At 51.4% G+C, this 21,399-nt stretch overlaps 1 protein-coding gene across 2 annotated transcripts; it reads left to right on the forward strand.

Annotated features, from left to right (window-relative positions):
- The first annotated feature begins 1,980 nt into the window (after positions 1–1,980).
- Positions 1,981–19,940, forward strand: LOC139436890 (sialic acid-binding Ig-like lectin 13). 2 transcript variants are annotated; one of them, XM_071209418.1, is made up of 9 exons: positions 1,981–2,039; positions 2,108–2,491; positions 12,077–12,451; positions 12,664–12,942; positions 13,177–13,224; positions 13,985–14,242; positions 14,669–14,765; positions 15,068–15,149; positions 18,427–19,940. In XM_071209418.1, the coding sequence occupies exons 1-9, from the start codon at positions 2,009–2,011 to the stop codon at positions 18,526–18,528; spliced, it is 1,656 nt and encodes a 551-aa protein (XP_071065519.1). In that variant the 5' UTR covers positions 1,981–2,008; the 3' UTR covers positions 18,529–19,940. The 2 variants fall into 2 exon arrangements, with proteins under 2 accessions (XP_071065519.1, XP_071065518.1); XM_071209417.1 differs by lacking the exons at positions 1,981–2,039; positions 2,108–2,491 and adding an exon at positions 11,940–12,010.
- Positions 19,941–21,399: the final 1,459 nt, after the last annotated feature.

Consider the following 21,399-nt stretch of genomic DNA (forward strand, 5'->3'; position numbering starts at 1 on the left):
GGGGCCCCTGCCCACAACAGGGACCTGCGGCTGGAAGCTTTCTTCTTGTCTCCAGGTGGTATGGGCCACGTCCAGTTTGTTCACTTGTGCCCAAAGCAATGAGCCAGCTCGACAGACCCACCTGCCGCGCAGCCCCAGCCGTTGCCACCATCACAGCCTCTGCTAGGCTGTGGCTGGTCTGTCTCTCCCCTGGGTGGGGAGCTCCCAGGGCATGGGCCGAGCCTGCTGTGCCTCCTCTTTGCCTCCAGGCCCACTGCAGAGCGGACGCTCCCCGTGTGTTCACTGAGCGAGTGAATGAATGAATGGCTGCCTCCTGCTCTGCACGGAGGACCCTTAATCATCCGTCGTGATGGGGTGAATTTCGCTTCCACCCCACACATGTTCTTTTTTCTTTTTCCTGTTATGTATGAATTTTTATTGCTATACATGAACTATACCATTTAAATATAACAGCTAAAACAATAAAAGTCTTAGAAAGAAACTAAGGCATGTATCATTGGGACTATGTATTGAGCAATGGTTCGTCAATGTGATGCCAAAAGATAAACAACAAAAAAGTAGATAAATTGAACTTTATGAAAATTAGTAATTTTTCGGCATCAAAAGACACTATCAAGAAAGCGCAAAGACAGACCAGACAATGGGAGAAAATATTTGCAGATACATACCTGATTAAATGTCTACTAATCACAGTATATTAAAAAACCTCTTACAGCTGAGTAATAAAAGACAAATTACCCCAATAAAAATGGCTGCATATTTGCAAAGAAATTTCTCCAAATACATACAAACAGCAAAAAGCGTATGTAAAGATGATCACTACCATTAGTTATTCGTGAAACACAAATCAAAACCCCAATAAAATAACACTTCACGTGAACTATGATGCCTGCTTTAGTTCGCCAAAGGGCCGCCAATGCAAAGGAGCAGCAATGGGCTAGCTTTTCTAAAGGGGATCCACATGTTCTTCATCTTAACGCACAACTCCGTGGGTGAGGACCCATGGAAAACAGGACCCTTGAAGAGGTTAAGGTGTGGCCCAGGTGAATGAGGTGGTCTGAATCTGGATTCCTGAAAGCCTCGTAAGGAGAAGGCCACGGGAGGACGCTGGCAGTCAGTACGGTGAGGGGAGGACAGCACCACGTGACGGCAAAGCCCGGGGACCCCGCGGGCTGCTCCCGACAGAGCAAGCCTCTGTCCCCAGAACCGTGAGACAATAGAGTCCCGTTGCTTGAGCCAACCAGTGGTGTGGCAGCTGGGCATTCCGAGACATCCATATGCCCCAGGTGCCCACCTGGGCCCAACCTCCCCATACCTGCCCCAGCTGACCGCCTCAAGGGTCTAGACAGGGCTTCTCTACCTTTGGAGCCAGTGACACCTGGGCCGGGATCATCCTCCCCTGTGCACTGTAGGATGCTGAGCAGTGTCTCTGGCCTCTGCCCACTAGAAGCCTGGAGCTCTCTGCCCCCAAGAAGTGTCAATCAAATACGTCTGCTGGCAGGTGGAACATCCCCTGATAGGGAACCATGGGTTCAGACACTGCTGTGACTCCTTGGCCAGGTGAGCAAGGTGCACTTTCCTGGGGCAAACCAAGGGCCACGGAAAAGCACCTCAGCTGGGCAGCAGGACACTTAGAACGTACACCTGTTGGCCCTTCCTGCTTCGGAGATCCTTAGAGGCCCCTGTTGCTCACAGGACAGACGGACCTCCACGTAGTGCCAGGGCCTGGAGGACAGTCAGCCTGTCCATGGTCGAGAGCACCCAAGACGGGGAGGCGGGATTCGGGGCTCTATCCTTCCTGCCGTGCCCCTTGGGCAGATCTCTGGGGTCTCTGGTCTTGGGGTATCAGTCTGCTGTGAGCAGGGGGGACGAGCTCTGGTCGCCCATGAGCTGAAGTTCCTCTTCTGGAAACACGCGTTGTTTCCTGTACTTCTCCTGCCCCTCCCCTCTCACTCATCTTCCCCACTCCTCATGAGACAAAGGCAGCCCCGGGTCCCCTTCCTCAGAGATGCTGCTGCTGCTGCCTCTGCTGTGGGCAGGTGAGTGCCCCTGGGGAGGGGGACAGGGGGTGCTGGGCTGGAGCTGCGGCTGACCTGGCTTCCCACAGGGTCCCTGGCTCAGGATTCAAGATTCTGGCTGCAAGTGGAGAGGTCGGTGGAGGTGCAGGAGGGCCTGTGTGTCGTCGTGCCCTGCCAGTTCTCCTACCCCCGGGGTGGCTTGGCTGGCTACCCCTCTGCTCATGGTTACTGGTTCCAGGAAGGGGCTGATACAGACCGGGATGCTCCAGTAGCCACAAACAACCCATATCGAGAAGTGCAGGGGGAGACCCAGGGCCGATTCTACCTCCTCGGGGACTCCAGGACTTACGATTGCTCCCTGGGCATCAGAGACGCACGGAGGGGGGACACGGGGACGTACTTCTTTAGGGTGGAGAGAGGACCTAATGTGAAATATAGTTACAAAGAGAACCAGCTGTCGGTGCGTGTGACAGGTAAGGAGTGGGTCCAGGAGAGGACACAGGGGCTGGACCCTGAGTGGCCCTGGGGCAGGGCTGACCTGGACCCCTGCTCCTCGTCCTGGGGAGGGGCTGGGGGTAAACGAGGCTGGGCTCAGGGGAGCAGCTGGAGCAAGCCTGAGGCTCCTCTGGGGCTCACCTCGGCACCCCCTCCTCCTGGTCCTGCATCTCCCCCTCTCCTCACCAGCCCTGACCCACACGCCCGACGTCCAGATCCCGGGAACCCTCGAGGCCGGCCGCCCCAGCACCCTGACCTGCTCTGCGCCCTGGGCCTGTGAGCGGGGGACGCCCCCCACCTTCTCCTGGACTGGGGTCGCCCTCACCACCCTGGGCCCCAGCACCCGCCTCTCCTCCGTGCTCACCCTCACTCCACAGCCCCAGGACGACGGCACCAACCTCACCTGCCAGGTGGCCTTCCCTGGAGCTGGGGTGACCGTGGAGAGGACTGTCCGGCTCCATGTCCCCTGTGAGTGCTGGGCCAGGATGCCAGGTCCCTGCAGATGGAGGGTGGGGAGGGTTAAGGCCTGAACAGTGAGGGCTGGTCCTGGCATCTGGACTGGGAGGGTGAGGGGTCGCTTGCCCCCGCCCTGATCCCCTCGCTGGCCCTGGGGTGGGGGCGCTCTCTCCCAGCCCCCCCACTGACGCGGGTCTGCCCGGCTCTGCCCAGACGCCCTCCAGAACCTGACCGTGGCCATCGTCCAGGGAAACGGCACAGGTAGGACAGGCCTCCCCTCTAGGGGCTCGGGGTGGGGGCTTTGCCGGCTCAGGCCCCTCCTCAGCCTGCCCTCGCCTCAGACCCCTCCTTGGGGAGCCCAGGGCCCCTCCACCCTCAGCCCCCATGGCGCTGGGAACCTGCCCCTCCAGCTCCCCCGTGGATCCCACCTCACTCCAGGGACACCGGGCGACACTCCCGCAGCCACGCGGGCTCCCACGGCTCCTGTCATCCGCCGCGGGGACCCCCCTCAGCCTCTTCTTTTGATCCCCCAGTCTCCAAATAGTGTTTGGAGACAATATATTCACACAGATAAAGGTCAAAACCCCATGTACGGCAAAAACCTGTGCTCTTTACCTGTATCGGTGAAAACTGGTAGCTCTGTTTAGGTTTCTCTCTTGTATGCATATTGGTTTTGTTGAGGCCAAATTTGGCCACTTTAACCAGTCTGAAGTGCAAAACCTGGTCCCTTTCAGTACAGTCACAATGCTGTGTGATCCTTGCCACATTCTAATTCCAGATAGTTTCCTTACCCCAGGAAAGAAAACCCAGAACCGTTAAGCACTCAGTCCCCGTCCCCTGCCCGAGCCCCTGGCACCCAGGAATCTGCATTCCATCCCTATGGCTTTGCCCCCTGTGCACATTTCATCTGAAAGGAATCACACTAAACGCAGCCTGTCATGCCTGGCTCCTTCCATTTGGCGAGATTTCCAGGCTCTTCCACACCGTACCAGGCTTCGACACGTCACTCCTCTTTAGACCAAGCAACTCTAATGCACGGATGGACGGACACACATTTTGTTGACGGACATTTGGGTTGGTTCCACTTTTCAGCCGTTCTGAGTAATGCTGCCATAAATATGCCTGCACCACATTTATGTATAAGCACATTTGAACATATGTTTTTCAGCTCTCTTGCGTGTACACCTAAGAATGAAATCACCGGGTCATACGCTTATTCTTTGTTAAATGTTTTCGGTATCCATGGCTGCTGCACCTTTGTCGATGCCAACCAGCCTTTACAAAGGTCCCAGTTCTTCACGTGCTCAAAAACATTCATTATTTTTCCTTTAAAGGAAAAATAATCATCCTAGTGGTTGTGGAGTGGTGTATCATGGTGGTTGTGATTTGCATTTCCTTAATGGAAAAAGACGTTAATGATCGTTTCATAGGAATATTGGCCATTTGCACATCTTTGTTGGAGAAGTTTTTACTCAAAACTTGTTGTCATTTTAAAATTGGGTTGTTTGTCTTTTTGTTGATAAGTTTTAAGTGTTCTTTATACATACTGGATGCTATATATATATAAACATATTATTAGATACACGATTCCATATATTTGTCCACATTCTGCCGGTTATTTTTTCAATTTATTGATAGTGTCCTGTGGTGAGCAAAAACGTTTAATTTCAATGAAATCCAATTTATTTAACTTTTCCCTGCACAAGCGCTAGGCAGGCAGGTCATGTGTGCAGTGAAGTCTGGGTGGACGTGATCCCACATCCAGTGGTTCACAGATGGAGGGTGGGGCTGCAGAACAAAGGTCCGGGGTCCTGTTGGGAGAGGAAGGACAAGGGGCTGTAGGTTAGAGGGTTGTCCAGTGTTCATCCCACTCATCTGCAGGGAGACCAGGACCAGTTGCAGACGTGGTCAAGGTGGTCATCGGGACAGCAGCCATGAAGATTCTGCTGCTCTGTGTGTGCCTCGTTGCTGGCCTGTGAGTGCAGCCCTGGGGGGTGGAGGGAGCTTGGAGTGGGCAGGGGGTGCTTCGCTGCATCCCAGAGCCCAGTGCTGGAGGGAGATGGGAGTGGCAGGAGGCGCATGGCTGTGTCCCAGAGCCCAGTCAGTGCTGGAGGGAGATGGGAGTAGTAGGGAGCTCATGGCTGCGTCCCAGAGCCCAGTGCTGGAAAGAGATGGGAGTGGCAGGGGGCACATGACTGTGTCCCAGAGCCCAGTCAGTGCTGGAGGGAGATGGGAGTGGCAGGGGTGCATGGTTGCATCCCAGAGCCCAGTGCTGGAGGGAGATGGGAGTGGCAGGGGTGCACAGCTGCGTCCCAGAGCCCAGTGCTGGAGGGAGCAGCATGAGTCAGGAGGGGCCGGGGGTGGTCAGGGGGATGTCTTGGCTTTGAGAGTCCACATATGCCCATTGGAGACCAGCCCAAGTGTCCAGGCTGGGGAAGCACCTGCTCTCATCAAGGAGGTCTGGGGTAGACCTGCCTCCTCCTCCTCAGTCACCCCCAGCCCTATAGGAGGGAACCCAGGGGTCAGTCTTCCATGGCACGTGATGGCCAGCATGAAAGGCCCTGGTCTCTTCACTCAGAGTGACGTCCCGCAGGAGGAAAGTGGCTGGGTTGAGGATACAGGTGAGAGGACGAAACGCAGCCACAGGCTAGAGTCTCAGGTGAGTGATGTGTGTGTCCCACCACCCAGCAACCCATACAGTCACCTCACTGGTGGGCCCTGGCAGCTGATCCCAGCATGACCAAGGCTTAGCTGCTCATCCTCTCCGCCAGCCCTCTTCTCCTCTGGGCACCCCATCTCACTGGTGACACGGCAACCCCCATCTTCACAGCAGATCCAGAGTGGTTTCCACTTGGCCTCCCACCCTCCTGTGGATCCAGTGCCTTCTCTTCTGCCAGTCTTTCCTGTTTTCACAGCTCCTCGTCTGCTCTTCTCTCCGCCCGACCTGGTCATTCCTGTGGCCTCTACTCTTCCCGGATCATGGAACCCACTCCCCTTCCTGCCTCCCCCTCTCTCCCCATGCAGGCCTCTGGACTGCAGTTTTAGAATCAACATATGCAGGTCCTCCACTCTTGGACACCAATGTTTCCTCTCCACTGCCAGAGGATACGGAGCCATCGCCACAAGCCTGGGCTCACACCTGGTGGGGTGTCCTCTGCTGGGCTCTCCAGGCTGACCACTCCACTCCCAACCCTCCCAGACAAACCCTCTGTGACAATAGATGTGCTTTCCTCATTGGATTTACCCTTCCCTCTCCATACTGTTCATCCATCAAGTCCATTATACATGTGTGAAATTCAGGGTATGGTGAGCAGAGGAGTGACATTCATTCATTTATTCACAAACACTTTCAGGACATAATGAGGAGCACCTACTCTATGCCATTGGTGTGAGTTCAAGGATTTAGAACAAGAAAAAGTTTCGACTACAAGTTATTTATTGGGTTGATGCTTTGACAGACTTTCAGTGGGAGGGGAAAGTTAATCACAGCAGGAGACCTTCCAGAGGCTGTGGCACAAAAGAGCCAACAGAAGGAGAAGCTGGGCTAGAAGGAGAAGCTGGACAAGGGAGAACTCCATGGGAGACGGAAAATGGGATGAAGGGGGATTTACAAGTCTGGGTAACATCATCAAGTCGTCAAGACAGAGGGTCCCTGGTTCAGAGATCTCTGAAGGGCAAAGCAGCTTGGGATTTTATCTCACCTATGCAGAGTAGGCGTTGGGTGCTGATTCACTGGGTATGCAAAGCAAGTCAGCTGCAGTTGTTTGAAAATTGCTTATTTTGGTTATTTTTTCAAACAACTGCATGTGTGACAGTTTGATTTGGGCACCAGGAAGATTTTCTACTTGATCCAGGCTGGTGTGAAGAAATAAAGAGCACATTGAGCCACTACACAGAAACCATTTTTGGCTCATTTATGTAACAGCCTTGCATTGTGGTCGGTGCCAGAAGCCCATTAGTGAAGACAACTTCAACAATCTCTCATCTAACAGCTGACGTTCTAGAGGCAAAAGTGATAGAAATGCAAATAAATAAACAGTAACTACAATTAGAGCATGCCAGCTGTTGATACAACTAGCAGTTTGATATTACTGATGAATTCCACAAAGAAATATTGGATTATGTTTGTAAACTGGTCCTTTCCTCTGGGCATATTAGAGTGTATTGGATTCAGAGGTTTCACTTTTACTTGATTAAATAATGATTAAGGCTTTGATTGGGCCCCATCAGTAGGACGTGGCATCCCTGCCCCTTTGTCACAGAGAAAATGACATGGAAGAAGCATTAGTTGGAGTTTTGAGCTAGAGCCTGGGAAGTCAGCCCGCAGAGGAGTAGAGCAGCTGAGCCTGGAGAGGATAGAGCCCCAGGGAGAGAGACAAAGCCAGTCACCTAATAGTCCACGGCTGGCCTTGTGGAGAGAGCAGAGCAGCTGAGCCCAGAGAGAAACAAACCATGGGAAGAGAGGAACCCAGGAAGCCTGAATCCTGCAGACATCGGCAGCCTTCTTGCCCCAAAACGTGGCAACAGACTTTGGTGAGGGAAGTAACTTATGCTTTATGGCCTGGTAACTGTAAGCTTCTACTCCAAATAAATACCCTTTATGAAAGCCAACAGATTTCTGGTATTTTGCATCAGCACCCTTTAGGCTGACTAATACAATACACATTTAGAGAAAAGTACTCCGGGTAAAGCAGCATAAGACACATTGCAATGGTTTTCTCCACTCTCTCGTGTGCAGAGGTGGTGTTTGAATCAACCTGGGAGGAAGCAAGCTCTGTGTTGACCTCAGAGGAAGTATCCTGGGAAGAGGGAATGGAGGTAACGATGAGTGCGTTGACTGAGACGGAAACAGGTCCTGTGCGATGTGGAAACAAGGAGGCCAATGTCTGAGAGCAAAGGGAGGTCAAAGGAGTTTGGCAAGGCTGCCTGATGGTGCAGACCGAGAATGGCCTTGCAGGCCAATGCAAGACACTGGAAACTTTTGGGGAGAGGGAAGAGATGACCAGATTTTTATTTGAATGGGATCCATGGCTTCTCTACTAAGAAAAGGCCTAACATCAGGAGAAAGGACAATGAGGAGATATTGCTGTGCATGCCAGGCAGGAGGCAATGATTATGTACAGGGAGGTGGTGCTGGCTGTGAGGGTGCAGGTTTGATATGCTTTGAAGGTCAAGCTAAAGGATTTCCCAGGGGAAGAGGAGTGAGGGAAAGAGAAGGGCCAGGATGAGGCCAGCATGGCTCCCCCAGATCAGTGGGTGGATGGAGCTGTCTTACACAGAGGACGTCAAAGAGCAGAGTTTTGAGGAGGAGCCCTGATTCGAGGTGCTACTTGATCTCCAGGCAGGATACCAGGTGGACGTTGAGTCTACACGTCTGTAGAGCAGGAGAGGCGTCCGGGCTGGAGGTGTTAGGATGCGGAGCTGGAGTAGAGTGATGACCGTGGAGGAGGTGAAATAGGGGTGACTTAGGTGCAGAAGGCACAGGGACAAGCGTCAGTGCAGCCCAGTGAGGAAGAGCCGGCAAGGAGGAGCTGTGAGGAGCACAGGATGAGGCAGGAGTGCACTCTCCTGGAGGCAAGCGAAGAGGGCGCTTCCAGGAGGAGAGCGAGCTGTGAGTCCATGTTGTGGATGTGATGTCTATTGGGTGAGGGCTGAGAAGGGGACGGTTAAACTGGAAACGCGTTTGTCACGGGGGATCTTGACAGCAGCATTTTTATTTATTGAAGTCCATCATACATGAACATATGTAAACAATGAGTGTTTCTAGTACAATTCGTGAGCTTAGAAAACAAACATGCATATCATCATGCAAGGCTCCCATACTTCATCCCACCACCAACACCTGGCCTTGTGAAACATTTGTTCAAAACCAAGATAAAGCATCATCAAAATCTAACTTTAGCCCATATCTTACATTTGGCGTATTTTCCTCCAACACCTCCCTCCCACCCCAATTATTAGCTCCTGTATTAAATATTTGTTAAAGATCATGAGAGAAAGTTCTCATATTTGTTCTGTTAACCACAGTCCATTCAAAGTGTACACTCACTGGCTCTCATTTTCATTGCAGAGTTGTGCTGAGAGCAGCAGTTTAATGGAATGGTGGGAAAGGGGGTGGAGATGTGATTGGTGGAAGTTCAGAAGAGAACTGGAGAAGTGGGACGAGTGAGTGCAAACTACACTTGAGGAGTTCTGCTGTGAAGGGGAACTGAGAAATGGAGCTTCTCTCAGTTCCTCCTCTGTCTTCTCCCAGAATTGCTCAATGAATTCCTGTCTGTGTAATTTCCTTGGCCTCTATGGCAAAGTACATCAAAACTTGTAGACTCAAGGGCACGGTCCTTCCTTAGCCTCTTCCAATTTGTGGGGCTGCTGGCATCCTTGGCTTGTGGCTGCATCCCTCCAGCCTGCTCTGTGGTCCATTTGCCTCCCCCTCCCCTTCTGCTTCTCTTCTACAGGGCGATGAGTGACTAGCTTGGGTCCATCCGCATCATCCAGGATAATCTCCCCATGTCAAGGTCATGACTTTGGTTTATTGTTGCTAATTAGTCACAGTAGTGGGTCATCTCATGTGCAACATGTTTTTGTTAACAGGAGTCAGCATTCTGTAAAAGACACCATTAAGAAAGTGAAAGAAAAAGACAAACTTGGAAAATCCCTCTGCAATGCGTATGTCTGATGAATGACTTGTATAGAGATGATATAAAGGACTCTCAAACAAAAGAATAAATAAACAAAAACATAAGTTTAGAAAGAAGTGAGCAAAATATTTGACCAGCCTCATCACCAAAGAAGAAAAATGGATGACAAAAGAGCATATGTATGGGAGGAGTGGGGGTGGGGTAGGGAGTGGGGATATATGGGATCCTCTTATATTTTTTAATGTAACATTTTGTATGATCTATGTATCTTTTTAAAAATCTAAAGCAATTAAAAAACATATTAGTAATGAAAAAAAGAATTAACTTCAAAAATTAGCTCCTCTAAGGATAAGAATATGAACCACAGTTAGTGGTCATACATTAATGATATTAACTCATAGTCTATAACAAATATTCCACAGTGGTGGTGTGTGTAGGTGAAGGGGTGTTGTATGGGAATTCTGCACAAGTGCATGATTGTTTTGTAAGTTCATTACTTCTTTAACAAATTTTTTTTAAAGATTTATTTTTTATTTATTTCTCTCCCCTTCTCTTCCTCCAGTTGTCTGTTCTCTGTGTCCATTCGCTGTGTGTTTTTCTGTGACCGCTTCTATCCTTATCAGCGGCATCGGGAATCTGTGTTTCTTTCTTTGCGTCATCTTGCTGTGTCAGCTCTCCGTGTATGTGGCGCCATTCTTAGGCAGGCTGCACTTTCTTTTGCACTGGGCGGCTCTCCTTATGGGGTACACTCCTTGCGCATGGGGCTCCCCTACGCGGGGGACACCCCTGCGTGGCAGGGCACTCCTTGAGCGCATCAGCACTGCGTGTGGCCCAGCTGCACACGGGTCAAGGAGGCCCAGGGTTTAAACCGCAGACCTCCCATGGGGTAGGTGGATGCCCTAACCACTGGGCCAAGTCCGCTTCCCCTCTAATAAATTTTTTAAAAATTAGCTCCTATTAAAAAAAGCATATGTAATCATGATTGAGACCATTTGTCAATAGGGAATTATAAATTAATATATGAATGAGCTACTGCTACACAATTATTAGAATGAATAAAAAACAAAACAAAAATAAGCCCCCCTGATATTTCCAAGTGCTGATGAAGATGTGGGATAGCTAGAACTCTCAGATACTTATGGTGAGAATGCAAAATAGTTCACCATTTGGAAGAAGAGTTTGGCAATTTCACATAAATTTAAATTTACACTTACCATATGACCCAACAATATGACTCCTAGGTATACAGCATTCTCTATTATATGCCACTAAATGAGTTCTTACTTTTTCATAACCAAGAACAAGGTGTGACTATTTTAGTGACTGGAGACTCAATATTCATATATCAAAACAGAATGCAAAACTCTGTCTACTTAACAAGATTGAGTGAATATCTAGATATTGTGTTTCAGTGTTTTACAAATATTTAATGGCATAAGTATTAAGGATTTGCCAGATATACTACATAGAGTGAGATGGAAAACCAAGTGAGCTGAACCTCAAATTTTCATTCTATCTGAATATCCATGGATATTTTCTGGAAATATTAGCACACACTAGAAACAAACAAACATTCATACTTGCATTTTAGAAATGCCCATGGTGTTTTGATGAGACAGGGGAAACTCACCAGTGACTGCAGCTTAAATCCTGACAGTCCTGTGTGTGGGGTGAGGATGTGACATGACTGGAGAGGGAGTATCTCAAGGCCGTGGAGCAGGTCATATCTCTTCTTGTCTCCAGCTCCACAAACACACAGATGTCCATTGCCTGTTCTCAGACTGGATGGGTGCATGGGTGGGTGGATGGGTGCAAGGACGGACGCATGGATGCATGGATGACTGCCTTTCTATTGGCATTTCATTTGCTATGCCCCAGACACTCACAAGACCCTAAAGAATCCCACCCCTGGCAGGACCGTCGGACCCATGGCTCTAGATGAGGCTGGGGCTCTCTGGGCCCAGACCCCGAGTGGCCAAAGCCCTGGTGTGACAATGGTGCACAGGAGAGCCCCTTGGACTGGCAGACTTGTGGAGCACCCACCCCCTGCAATGCCTCGGATGTCCTGGAGGTCCCTGTGCACCAGGACTGGATACTGGAAGTCCCGGAGCCTGAGAGGTGGGAGGTGGGGCGCCATCCTTCCTCCCGTCCCCCTTGGGCAGGTCTCTGGGGTCTCTGGTCTTGGGGTCTCTGTCCCCTCCGAGTAGAGGGGATGAGCTCTGGTCGCCTGTGAGCTGAAGTTCCTCTTCTGTGAAAGCCATGGTCCCGTGCTCCTCAGCAGCTTCCGGGGTGTCCCCTGCCATCCCTCCCCTTTCACTTGCCTTCCTCTGCTCATCTCAGACAGAGGCAGCCCAGGGTCCCCCTCTTCAGAGATGCTGCTGCTGCTGCCTCTGCTGTGGGCAGGTGAGTGCCCCTGGGGAGGGGGGCAGGGGGTGCTGGGCTGGAGCTGCGCTGACCTGGTTTCCACAGGGTCCCTGGCTCAGGATCCAAGATTCCAGCTGCAAGTGGAGAGGTCGGTGGAGGTGCAGGAGGGCCTGTGTGTCTTCGTGCCCTGCAAATTCTCCTACCCCCGGGATGACTGGGCTGACTCCAACCCTGCTCTTGGCTACTGGTTCAGGGAAGGGGTCAAATATATCCGCGATGTTCCAGTGGCCACAAACAAACCAAAGAGAAAACAGCAGGGGGAGACCCAGGGCCTCCTTGGGGACCCCAGGACTGGAAACTGCTCCCTGGACATCAGAGACGCACGGAGGGGGGACACAGGGACGTACTTCTTTAGGGTGGAGAGAGGACCTAACGTGAAATATAATTACAAAGAGAACAAGCTGTCGTTGCGTGTGACAGGTAAGGAGTGGGCCCAGGAGAGGACACAGGGGCTGGATCCTGAGTGGCCCCGGGGCAGGGCTGACCTGGACCCCTGCTCCTCGTCCTGGGGAGGGGCTGGGGGGAAAGCGAGGCTGGGCTCAGGGGAGCAGCTGGAGCAAGCTTGAGGCTCCTCTGGGGCTCACCTCCGGCACCCCCTCCTCCTGGTCCTGTGTCACCCCTTTCCTCACCAGCCCTGACCCACATGCCCGACGTCCAGATCCCGGGGACCCTCGTGTCCGGCCACCCCAGCACCCTGACCTGCTCTGCGCCCTGGGCCTGTGAGCGAGGGACGCCCCCCACCTTCTCATGGACTGGGGTCGCCATCACCACCCTGGGCCCCAGCACCCTCCTCTCCTCCATGCTCACCCTCACCCCACGGCCCCAGGACCACGGCACCAGCCTCAGCTGCCAGGTGGCCTTCCCTGGAGCTGGGGTGGCCGTGGAGAGGACCGTCCGGCTCAACGTCTCCTGTGAGTGCTGGGCCAGGACGCCGGGTCCCTGCGGGTGGAGGGGGTAAGGACAGGAGGATACCTGGATCCCTGAGGGCCAGGGGCAGGTGCGGCGGCCACTGGGGCCTGAGTCCCAGCCGATTAGGGGGCCTGGGTCCCTGGAACCCCCTGCTCCCCACTCTGTGGCTTCTGGGGGGAACAGGCCTGGCTTCGCTGGGCCCCACCTATGAAGGGACATTCTGTGTCCTGCCCCAGATGCTCCGCAGAACCTGACCGTCACCGTCCTCCTGGGAGATGGCACAGGTAGGAAGGCGCCTTCCCTCTCAGGGTCTGTGGCTGGAGTGGGGGCTTGGCCAGTTGGGGGGCCCTCAGTGCTCACGTGATGGGGCGCATCTGGGCTTCTCCCCAAACACCTGCGCCTCCGTGACGCCAGGGCGACCAGCAGCTCCCTCCTGCCCCCCAGGGATGCTCATTCCTCCAGTTGCTGGACCTCCTGGGGCCCCTCAGCCCCCCCCCCCGACCTCTGTGCAGAGCTCAGCGTGCACCCCTCTGAGCCCCGCCCCCGAAGCTGGCATCTGGCCCCCTCCCTGGACAGTGAGCTCCCCGGGGACAGGGATGGCTCCCTCTGTGCTCTGGGCCTTGTGGCAGGAGGGGCCGATGCCCGCCCCTGGCCCCGGGGTTTGGCTTCCCCGAGGCACGGCCAGGAGGGCCGGGCAGGGCCAGGCGGGACCCACCACTTCCAGCCCCTTCCCTAGGAACAAAGGAGAAAGGAGCCCCTTTAGACCCTGCACGCGGCGCCCGTGGAGGCCAGGGGTGGAGACCCAGGTCTCCTGGGTGGCGGGAAGGAGGGGCTAAGGCCTTTCAGCATGCCACACTCCCTCTTTCTCCCCCTTCCTTTATATATTTGCATCTACTTCTCACTTTCACGCTCTCTCCAACACTGCATCTGTCTCTGCATCTTACACTCCCTCCCTCCCTCTCTGCATCTTTTCATTTCTTGCTCTCCCCCGCCTCTTCCCTCTCCCTCTCTCCCTCTCACTTCTCCTGTGTCTCTCTTTCAAAGCTCTGAGGAGTCAGGGGAACATCTCATCCCTTCCCGTCCTGGAGGGCCAGTCTCTCCGGCTGCTCTGTGATGCTGACAGCAACCCCCCCGCACAGCCGAGCTGGTTCCGGGGGTCCCCAGCCCTGCACGCTTCCCCCATCTCCAACTCGGGGGTCCTGGAGCTGCCCCGAGTAGGGAGTGGTGAAGAAGGAGAGCTCACCTGTCGAGCTCGGAACCCGCTGGGCTCCGTGCACGTCTCACTCCACCTCTCTGTGCTCTGTGAGTGGGGGGGGGGGCCCTGGGGCTCCCCTCTAGCAGGAACACTTTGGGGAGCAGATGGTGGAGGGAATGAGCAGGAGCATGTCTCAAGCTTGGCCAGGCCAGGACTGAAGGCTCCTTGAGGCTCAGGGGAGAGCAGGAATGCCCAAGGGACCAGATTCTCAAGGGCCTGTGGTGGGGAGACCTTGGATGGAGAGGAACTGAGTCTCCTGAGAGACGTCCGCTGCACAGGACCGTGTGGGCTGGACTGGAGGTGCTGGGAGGACTGAGCCACTCATTGCACGTTCTGGAGAAGGCTGAGGTCCCACGATGGGTGGGAGAACCCTGGATGGCAGGGGAGAGACACATCCCTGGCCCTGGTGAGAGGAGAGGCACGCACGCCTGATGGTTGGGATTGCACTGCAACCAAGTCTCGCTTTTCTGCAGGGAAACCGGGAATCAAAATTGGCGTGGTTGGGGGTCCTTGGGGCGGTGCTGGTGTCACAGCCTTGCTCGCTCTCTGCCTCTGCCTCATCTACTGCGCGTGAGCATCAGCCCTGGGTTGGGCCACAGGGTCGAGTGTCCTGAGTTGGAGGGGCCTGGGGGCATTTGAGGGTCTAGAAGGGCAGGGGGATGCAGGGCTGGGGGGACTCCCACGTGGATTCACTGCATCCAGCCTGGGGTCTGTTCCTAGACCTGCTCCTACATGTCTAGGCAGGAGGGGACCGTGTTACAAAGTCAGGTTATGAAGGCTCCTGGGAAGCCCCTCCCACCCCCACCTGCCTCATAACAGTGACCCCATGTCCTGAGCAAACTGGGCAAAAAGCCACTGGCATCTCCCATCAGGGTGAAGTCCTACAGGAAGAAAGCAGCGAGGAGCGCAATGGACAGGGAAGGCGTCCACCCTGCTGAAGGGTCCACCTCCCCGGTGAGTGCCGTGGGCATCCTGGCATCTAGCCTGTCCTCCGCATACTTCCCCGGTGGCCGAGAGTCATGCCCCATTCAGCAGGTGCTAAGCATGCTTCCCCTACCAGATTCTCCATCTCTCTGATGGCACTTGTCTCCTTCACCAGGCAGGACTCCCGGTCCTGCTCCGCCCCAGTTCTCCAGCTGTTCTTCCTTTGCCGTGTTCCACAGGGCACGTCTGTGCTTCTCCTTTGCGCATCTCCAGCCATGCCCTTTTCTCCTCTTTGCCCTTCTCTGAGCTGAGCTCCCCTCAAACTCTCACGTCACACCCCTGCCTCCTACCTCTGCCTCAGCACAGTTCCTTAGTGTTACCTCCATAAAAGATCCTTGTCCCATCGTTGCCAAGCTTCAAACCCAGCTCCTCTCCACAACGTGGGAAGAGGAGCGTCCGCACTCACCGGACAGGCATTTGGGGCAGGCCCACCCAGGCCACCTTCTGTGCTCCACCCACACTGATTTTTGCATGTCAGAATCACTGCTTGGCTCTCCCCTCCAAATCAGAAGCCAGTACCAAACTGTCCAACTGCTGCTCATCCCCTGACTGTCAGTTATTTATTTAACTCTGACTAATGTGGCTACCACTGTCAGGCTTGAGCAGAGTCAGCCGCCACCCATACTCACATCCAGTCCTCCCACAAACATCTTTTGGGCTCCCCAGCTTTCCTCTAGGTGCTCGGGTCATACCTGTGGACAAATGTGTATTGTCCCTGCCCTCAAGGACTTACATTTAAGGAGAGGAAAACAATGATAGTGATAATGCTCAGAAAATCAGGAAGAAATGAGGGCTATGAAGGGAAATGAAACAGAAGAACGAGAGGGGATAGTTCAGGGGATGAAGAATGACCTTTGAGCAAAACCTGCACGAAATGAAGGGGCACAGTGTCAGTGCTGAATGAGCATCAGCGAGCAATGAAGAGCAGGAGGAGCAGGTGCTCAGGCTCTGAGGCTGGGGCATGCCTGTTGTGTTAGAGAAATAGCAGGTAAGACAATGTGATTGGGGCAGTTAGGCTAGGCTGGGTGAGTAATGGGAATGGGAAATGATACTGAAGAGACATACACAAAGAAAAAGGAGACACAAAGGCTGCAACTATTTTAGGGTCCTTCATGCCACTGTAATTATGTGTAGTGAGTAGACTGACAAGATCTGACAGCCATTTTAATGACTTCGATGTGACTACTGTACTGAGAAAGGCTGTAGTGGGGCAAGGGTAGAAGGGGAGACCAGGTCAGAGGATATTTGATATTCTAGTTTAATAGGGGGTAGAGTCAGTCTAGGGTAACCATGTTGGGTCTGTTGTAGGGAAGTTGGGTTCTTGAAACATTTCAAATGTGGAGATGACAGACTTTGCTAGTGGAGTGGTGGAGTGGATGTGGGAGGAAAGAGGGCTGGCTGCTTGGCCTCACGAATGTCACAGATGTCAAAGTTGACCCCATATATACTCACAGATGTCATAGCAATCACAGATAAACACACATGTCATATATGTCCATAGTTGACATAGCTCTATGACTCCAATGAGACTGCCCACAGCAACACAAAGAATGGGATTAACCAATCACGGAAACCACCAACACTGCAGAAGAAGTGTGCTTGAGGGAGGGGATCAGAATGTCATTTCCCTAATTTGAAGTTTGAGGTGCCCTTCAGCCATGCTAGAGGAGATGACAAAGAAGGGTAAGAGATTGAGTTCAGGAGAGGGGTCCAGGGCTGAGACAGGGGTTTGCAGACCCTCCACAATTGCATCTCATGGAAGATGAACCACACTGATCAGAGGGGTCCATGGAGAACCTCCAGCATTGAGAGTCAGGAAGACAAGGTGGAAACAAAAAGTGGGCTGAGAAGGAGCAGACACTGAGGAGAGATGTGAGACCAGCACGATGAAGGGCTGGGTCCTCGTAGCCAACAGAAGATGGGGTTTCGAGGAGGAGAGACTGATGGTTTGTTTCAAATGTGAGTACAGTAAGTTAGAGCCTAAGAAATGACCATTTGACTTTAGCTAAGGTATGCACATCGCTATTCTTGATAAGAGCAAATCTGGTACCGTGGTGGGAAAAGATAGAAGCAAGTTCAAGAGAATGTAAGAGAGGAAGTGGAAATAGTGAATGTAACTGATTCTTGAGAAATGTCACAGTAAATCTGGAACCAATATATGGGTGAGCCTGCAGCAGAAAATGGATGTACCCTGTAACCTTTGCCATTTCCAGGTAGCATCAGACATACCTCTCCCATGGTGTCATCTGTATGTGGGGGACCCCTCACACCCTTTCCCAGCTGCACCCCATGTCTCCCCCACACCATGAGCTCCTCAAGAGAAAGGTCACCTCTGATTCAGACCCCTGCTCTTCTGTCCACCTCTCTGCATTTCAGTCATTCGGCATCACAATTCGTAACTATAAGTTTATTTGTATATTTATTTTTTAAAGGTTTATTGTATTTAGTTCTCTCCCCTTCCCCCCGTTGTCTGCCCTGTGTCCATTTGCTGTGTGCTCTGTGACCGCTTGCATTCTTGTCATGTGGCACTGGGAAACTGTCTTTTTTTGTTGTTGCATCATCTTGCTGTGTCAGCTCTTCATGTGTGCGGTGCCACTCCTGGGTGGGCTGCTCTTTTTTCATGCAGGGCAGCTCTTCTTCCGGGGCACACTCCTCGCACGTGGGGCACCCCTATGCGTGGGACACCCCTGTGTGGCACTGCACTCCTTGCGCGCAGGCAGCACTGCTCACCACATGGGTCAGGAGGCCCTGGGTATTGAACCCCGGACCCTCTATATGGTAGGCAGATGCTCTATCATTTGAGCCACAACCGCTTCCCTAAGTTTACTTGTTTAACAGTCCATTTCTATCTGCATCACCTGCCAGACAGTGATTCCCAGGGTCCAAGGCTTCTTTGCTCCATTTGAGTGACCGTGACTGGCACATAAGAGGACTTCTTAGAACATCGTGCTCTGGGTTCAGAGAGACCTGGGCTTGGGGTCATTATCCATACATGTGTGACCTTGAGCCAGTACCTGATCTCTCCGAGACTTGGTTTTCCTTTCCGTAAAATGGATAAAATAATAGTATTTTCCATGTAGGTATGTGTTTGTGTTCAGTGGAATAGGAAAGCAACAAATAAGTGCTTAGATGTTGGGTTTCTGAATGAAAGGGGACTTAAGAAATGTTTGATGAAAGAATGGACACATGAATTCATGTTCTGGTAGAACTGAATTCACTTCAGGGAACCTTCTCTGCCTTTTCCCAGCCCCCATTATCCTGCTCTGACCTGCCTCAAAGGAGACCTGCAGGGGCCAGCCCCTCCTGGCAGGTGGAAGAGGAGCTCCACTATGCCTCCCTCAGCTTCTAGAGGCCAAATCTTCCAGAAAGCACCCACGCCAAGCGCTCAGAGAGCAGGCACAAGTGAGGAGCCGGTGGGAGCATCGGGCGCAGCTCGTGGACCACATCCTCTATGGGAAGGGGGGTCCAAGTGCTGCTTTGTGGGAATTTGACATTCCCATGGGCAATGGGTTCCAGGCAACTGTAAGTGAGTTTTGTGCTAGGGGGCATTACCTGAGGCTTTGCAATCAGACTGGCCTGGGATCAAATCCCTTCCTTTTCTTTCACTAAAGAATGACATCATGCAAGCACTTTATTCCTCCATGTCTCGGTTTGCTGCTCTATTTAATGCCCATAATAAGTCTTACAGCTCAGGCTTGCTGGATGAATTAAATAGAAGTCCATGCGGAAGACACCCAGACGATGCGGTTCCTAAGGAGAGTTTGGTTCCTTCCAGCTTGAACAGAGAGGCATTGGTGACACTTTGGCCAGAGGCTATGTGCAGCCAGTCCCAGCGGCCATGTCCACAGCAGCACTCTCCCTCCCCGCCTCAAAACCCATGCTCCAGAATGTATTCACCAAATGCAACGAATGTGCCACAACGATGAGGGGATGAGGGAGGTTGTTGATGTGGGAGGAGTCGGGGGTGGGGGGTGGGGTATGTGGGAACCTCATATTTTTTTTAATGCAACATTTTTTTGTGATTTATATATCTTTTTTTAAAAAAGACAATTGGAAAAACAAAAAAACCCAAGCACCGACCACTTCTCAGACTTGCCCTCCAGCATCATTTCTCTCTGCTCCTGCATCTTCCCTTTCCATTCCACCTACTCCCTCTGAACCTTTTCTGCCTCCTTTATGTCTTGCTGCAGGCAAAACTCACATATTAGCATTTAAAGAATTTTCTAAAAGCTGATCAGAGTCAAGACACCGTCATAGATCCCCAAACATGTAGAATAAAAAACAAGTTTCCCAAATTTTTATGTGAAGGTCCAGATGCTAAATATTTTTGGCATTGAGGACCATAAGTTCTGTATTGCAACTATTCAACTCTGTCTTTGTAGCACAAATGGAGCCTTAGACAAACTGTAAAAGAATCAATGTGGCTGCATTCCAACAAAGCTTTATTTACCTTAAAAAATGTAAACATGGAATTACCATGTAACGTGGCAGTTCCACCTCTAAGCATATACCCCAAAGAATTGAAAACAAGCACTCCGACCCATACTTATACACTAATGTTTATAGCAGCATTATCCACAAAAGCCAACAGGTAGAACCAACTGACGCGTCCACCCGCAGATGAATGGGTAAACAAAACGTGATATATGCATACTGCGAAATATTATTCAGCAAGAAAAGGAAAGAAGAGCTGATACATGCTGTCACATGGATGAACCTTGAAATCATGTTGAGTGAAATAAACCAGACATGAAAAGACAACTATTGTCTCACTCCACTTACATGAAATTTCTAGAATAAGCATATTGGTAGTGGAAGAAAATAGATTGGGTGGGCGGTGGGGGGCGGTAAGCAGGGAAAGGGAAGTTATTGCTTAATAGGTACAGAGTTTCTGGCTGGTATCATGAGAAAGTCGTAGTAATAGATGGTGCTGATGGCAGCACAATATTGTGACTGTAAATAATACCATTGAAGTGTACACTTAAAAATGGTTAAAATGGAAAATTTTGTGATTTGAATATGTATATAAAACCACACAAAAAACAAAACTTTATTTGCAAAAGCAGACAGTTCAAGGGCTGTAGTTGGCTGACTACTGTTTTAAGGTCATTTTAATTTTACCAAGTCTCCTCTTCCATGGACTATTGATATCCCAAAAATCCCTCAAGCCACTCTCTAAGTACCCCATTCCAATGTATCTTTTTCTTTGTGCCTTAACGTTCCTCCTCCAGGAATCTCCATCACCGTATCAATATTGGACCAATACTTTTTTATCCTTCAAATCAGCTTAAAAATATAGATGAGCTGAGATGATGAAGGGAAGCAAGAACTCATAATCTACCTCTAATAAAGTTTCATTGAAACAATAAAAAGTGGGGAGTGGATATGGTTCAAGTGGTTGAGCGCCTGCTTCCCATGTACGAGGTCCCGAGTTCATTCCCCAGTACCTCCTAAAAAAAAACAAAAAACCCACCTCTCATTGGGGAACTGATGCAGCTCAGTGGTTTAAGCACCTGCTTCCCACGTATGAGGTCCTGGGTTCAGCCTGGTACCTCCTAAAAATAATAATAATAAGTAGTAGGAGTAGTTTAAAGAAAAACAGACAAAAACTCACCTGCAGCACCCAGACTATGACGGGGTAAATCGCATGCCATGCCTTCACAAAGTACCCCTTAAATAATAAAATGAATGACGCTTCCATAGTTTAAAGTCCTCTCATGACCCAACACCACTCCCCAAACTTCAAAAGGCGCAGAATAAATATCTGAGGCAATTTCTGTTCCTGACAATGACCAAGCTCTGTGATATGGATCAATACTGTGATGAAAACATTAAAAATTGATGGTTAGACTTCAGGTCCAGACAAGATGGCATGTAGCCATATCTCCCTGCTCCTCCTCTCTGTAAATCCTGGAATTGTCACAACAGGCAACCAAAGAACTCTGCAAAGTAATAATATGAGAATGAGCAGGTTTGAGACCCCAGAATTGGAAGAATGGCACTGTATTGGGGTGTCTTGCACACCCCAACCCAACAGAGGAAGGCTACCCAGACTCACCTTATTCCCCTCCTGTTTTAGTTTCCTGGGCTGCTCAAAGCAACCACCATGACATGGGTTGGGTTAAACAATGGGGATTTATTCACTCACAGTTTCAGGTGGGAAAATATCCAAATCAAGGCATCATCAATATGATGTTTTCTACCCAAAGACCAGCTGCAG

The sequence above is a fragment of the Dasypus novemcinctus genome, chromosome 18, assembly GCF_030445035.2.
Source record: "Dasypus novemcinctus isolate mDasNov1 chromosome 18, mDasNov1.1.hap2, whole genome shotgun sequence".
Taxonomy (NCBI): Eukaryota; Metazoa; Chordata; class Mammalia; order Cingulata; family Dasypodidae; genus Dasypus; species Dasypus novemcinctus.

Excerpts from the sequence above, each read along its gene's own strand:
- LOC139436890 (XM_071209418.1), top strand. The coding sequence starts at position 2,009 with ATGCTGCTGCTGCTGCCTCTGCTGTGGGCAG. Across the intron at positions 2,492-12,076 it reads GCTGTCGGTGCGTGTGACAG|GGTCCCTGGCTCAGGATCCA; the intron begins GTAAGGAGTGGG and ends TGGTTTCCACAG. Across the intron at positions 15,150-18,426 it reads CTGAAGGGTCCACCTCCCCG|CCCCCATTATCCTGCTCTGA; the intron begins GTGAGTGCCGTG and ends GCCTTTTCCCAG.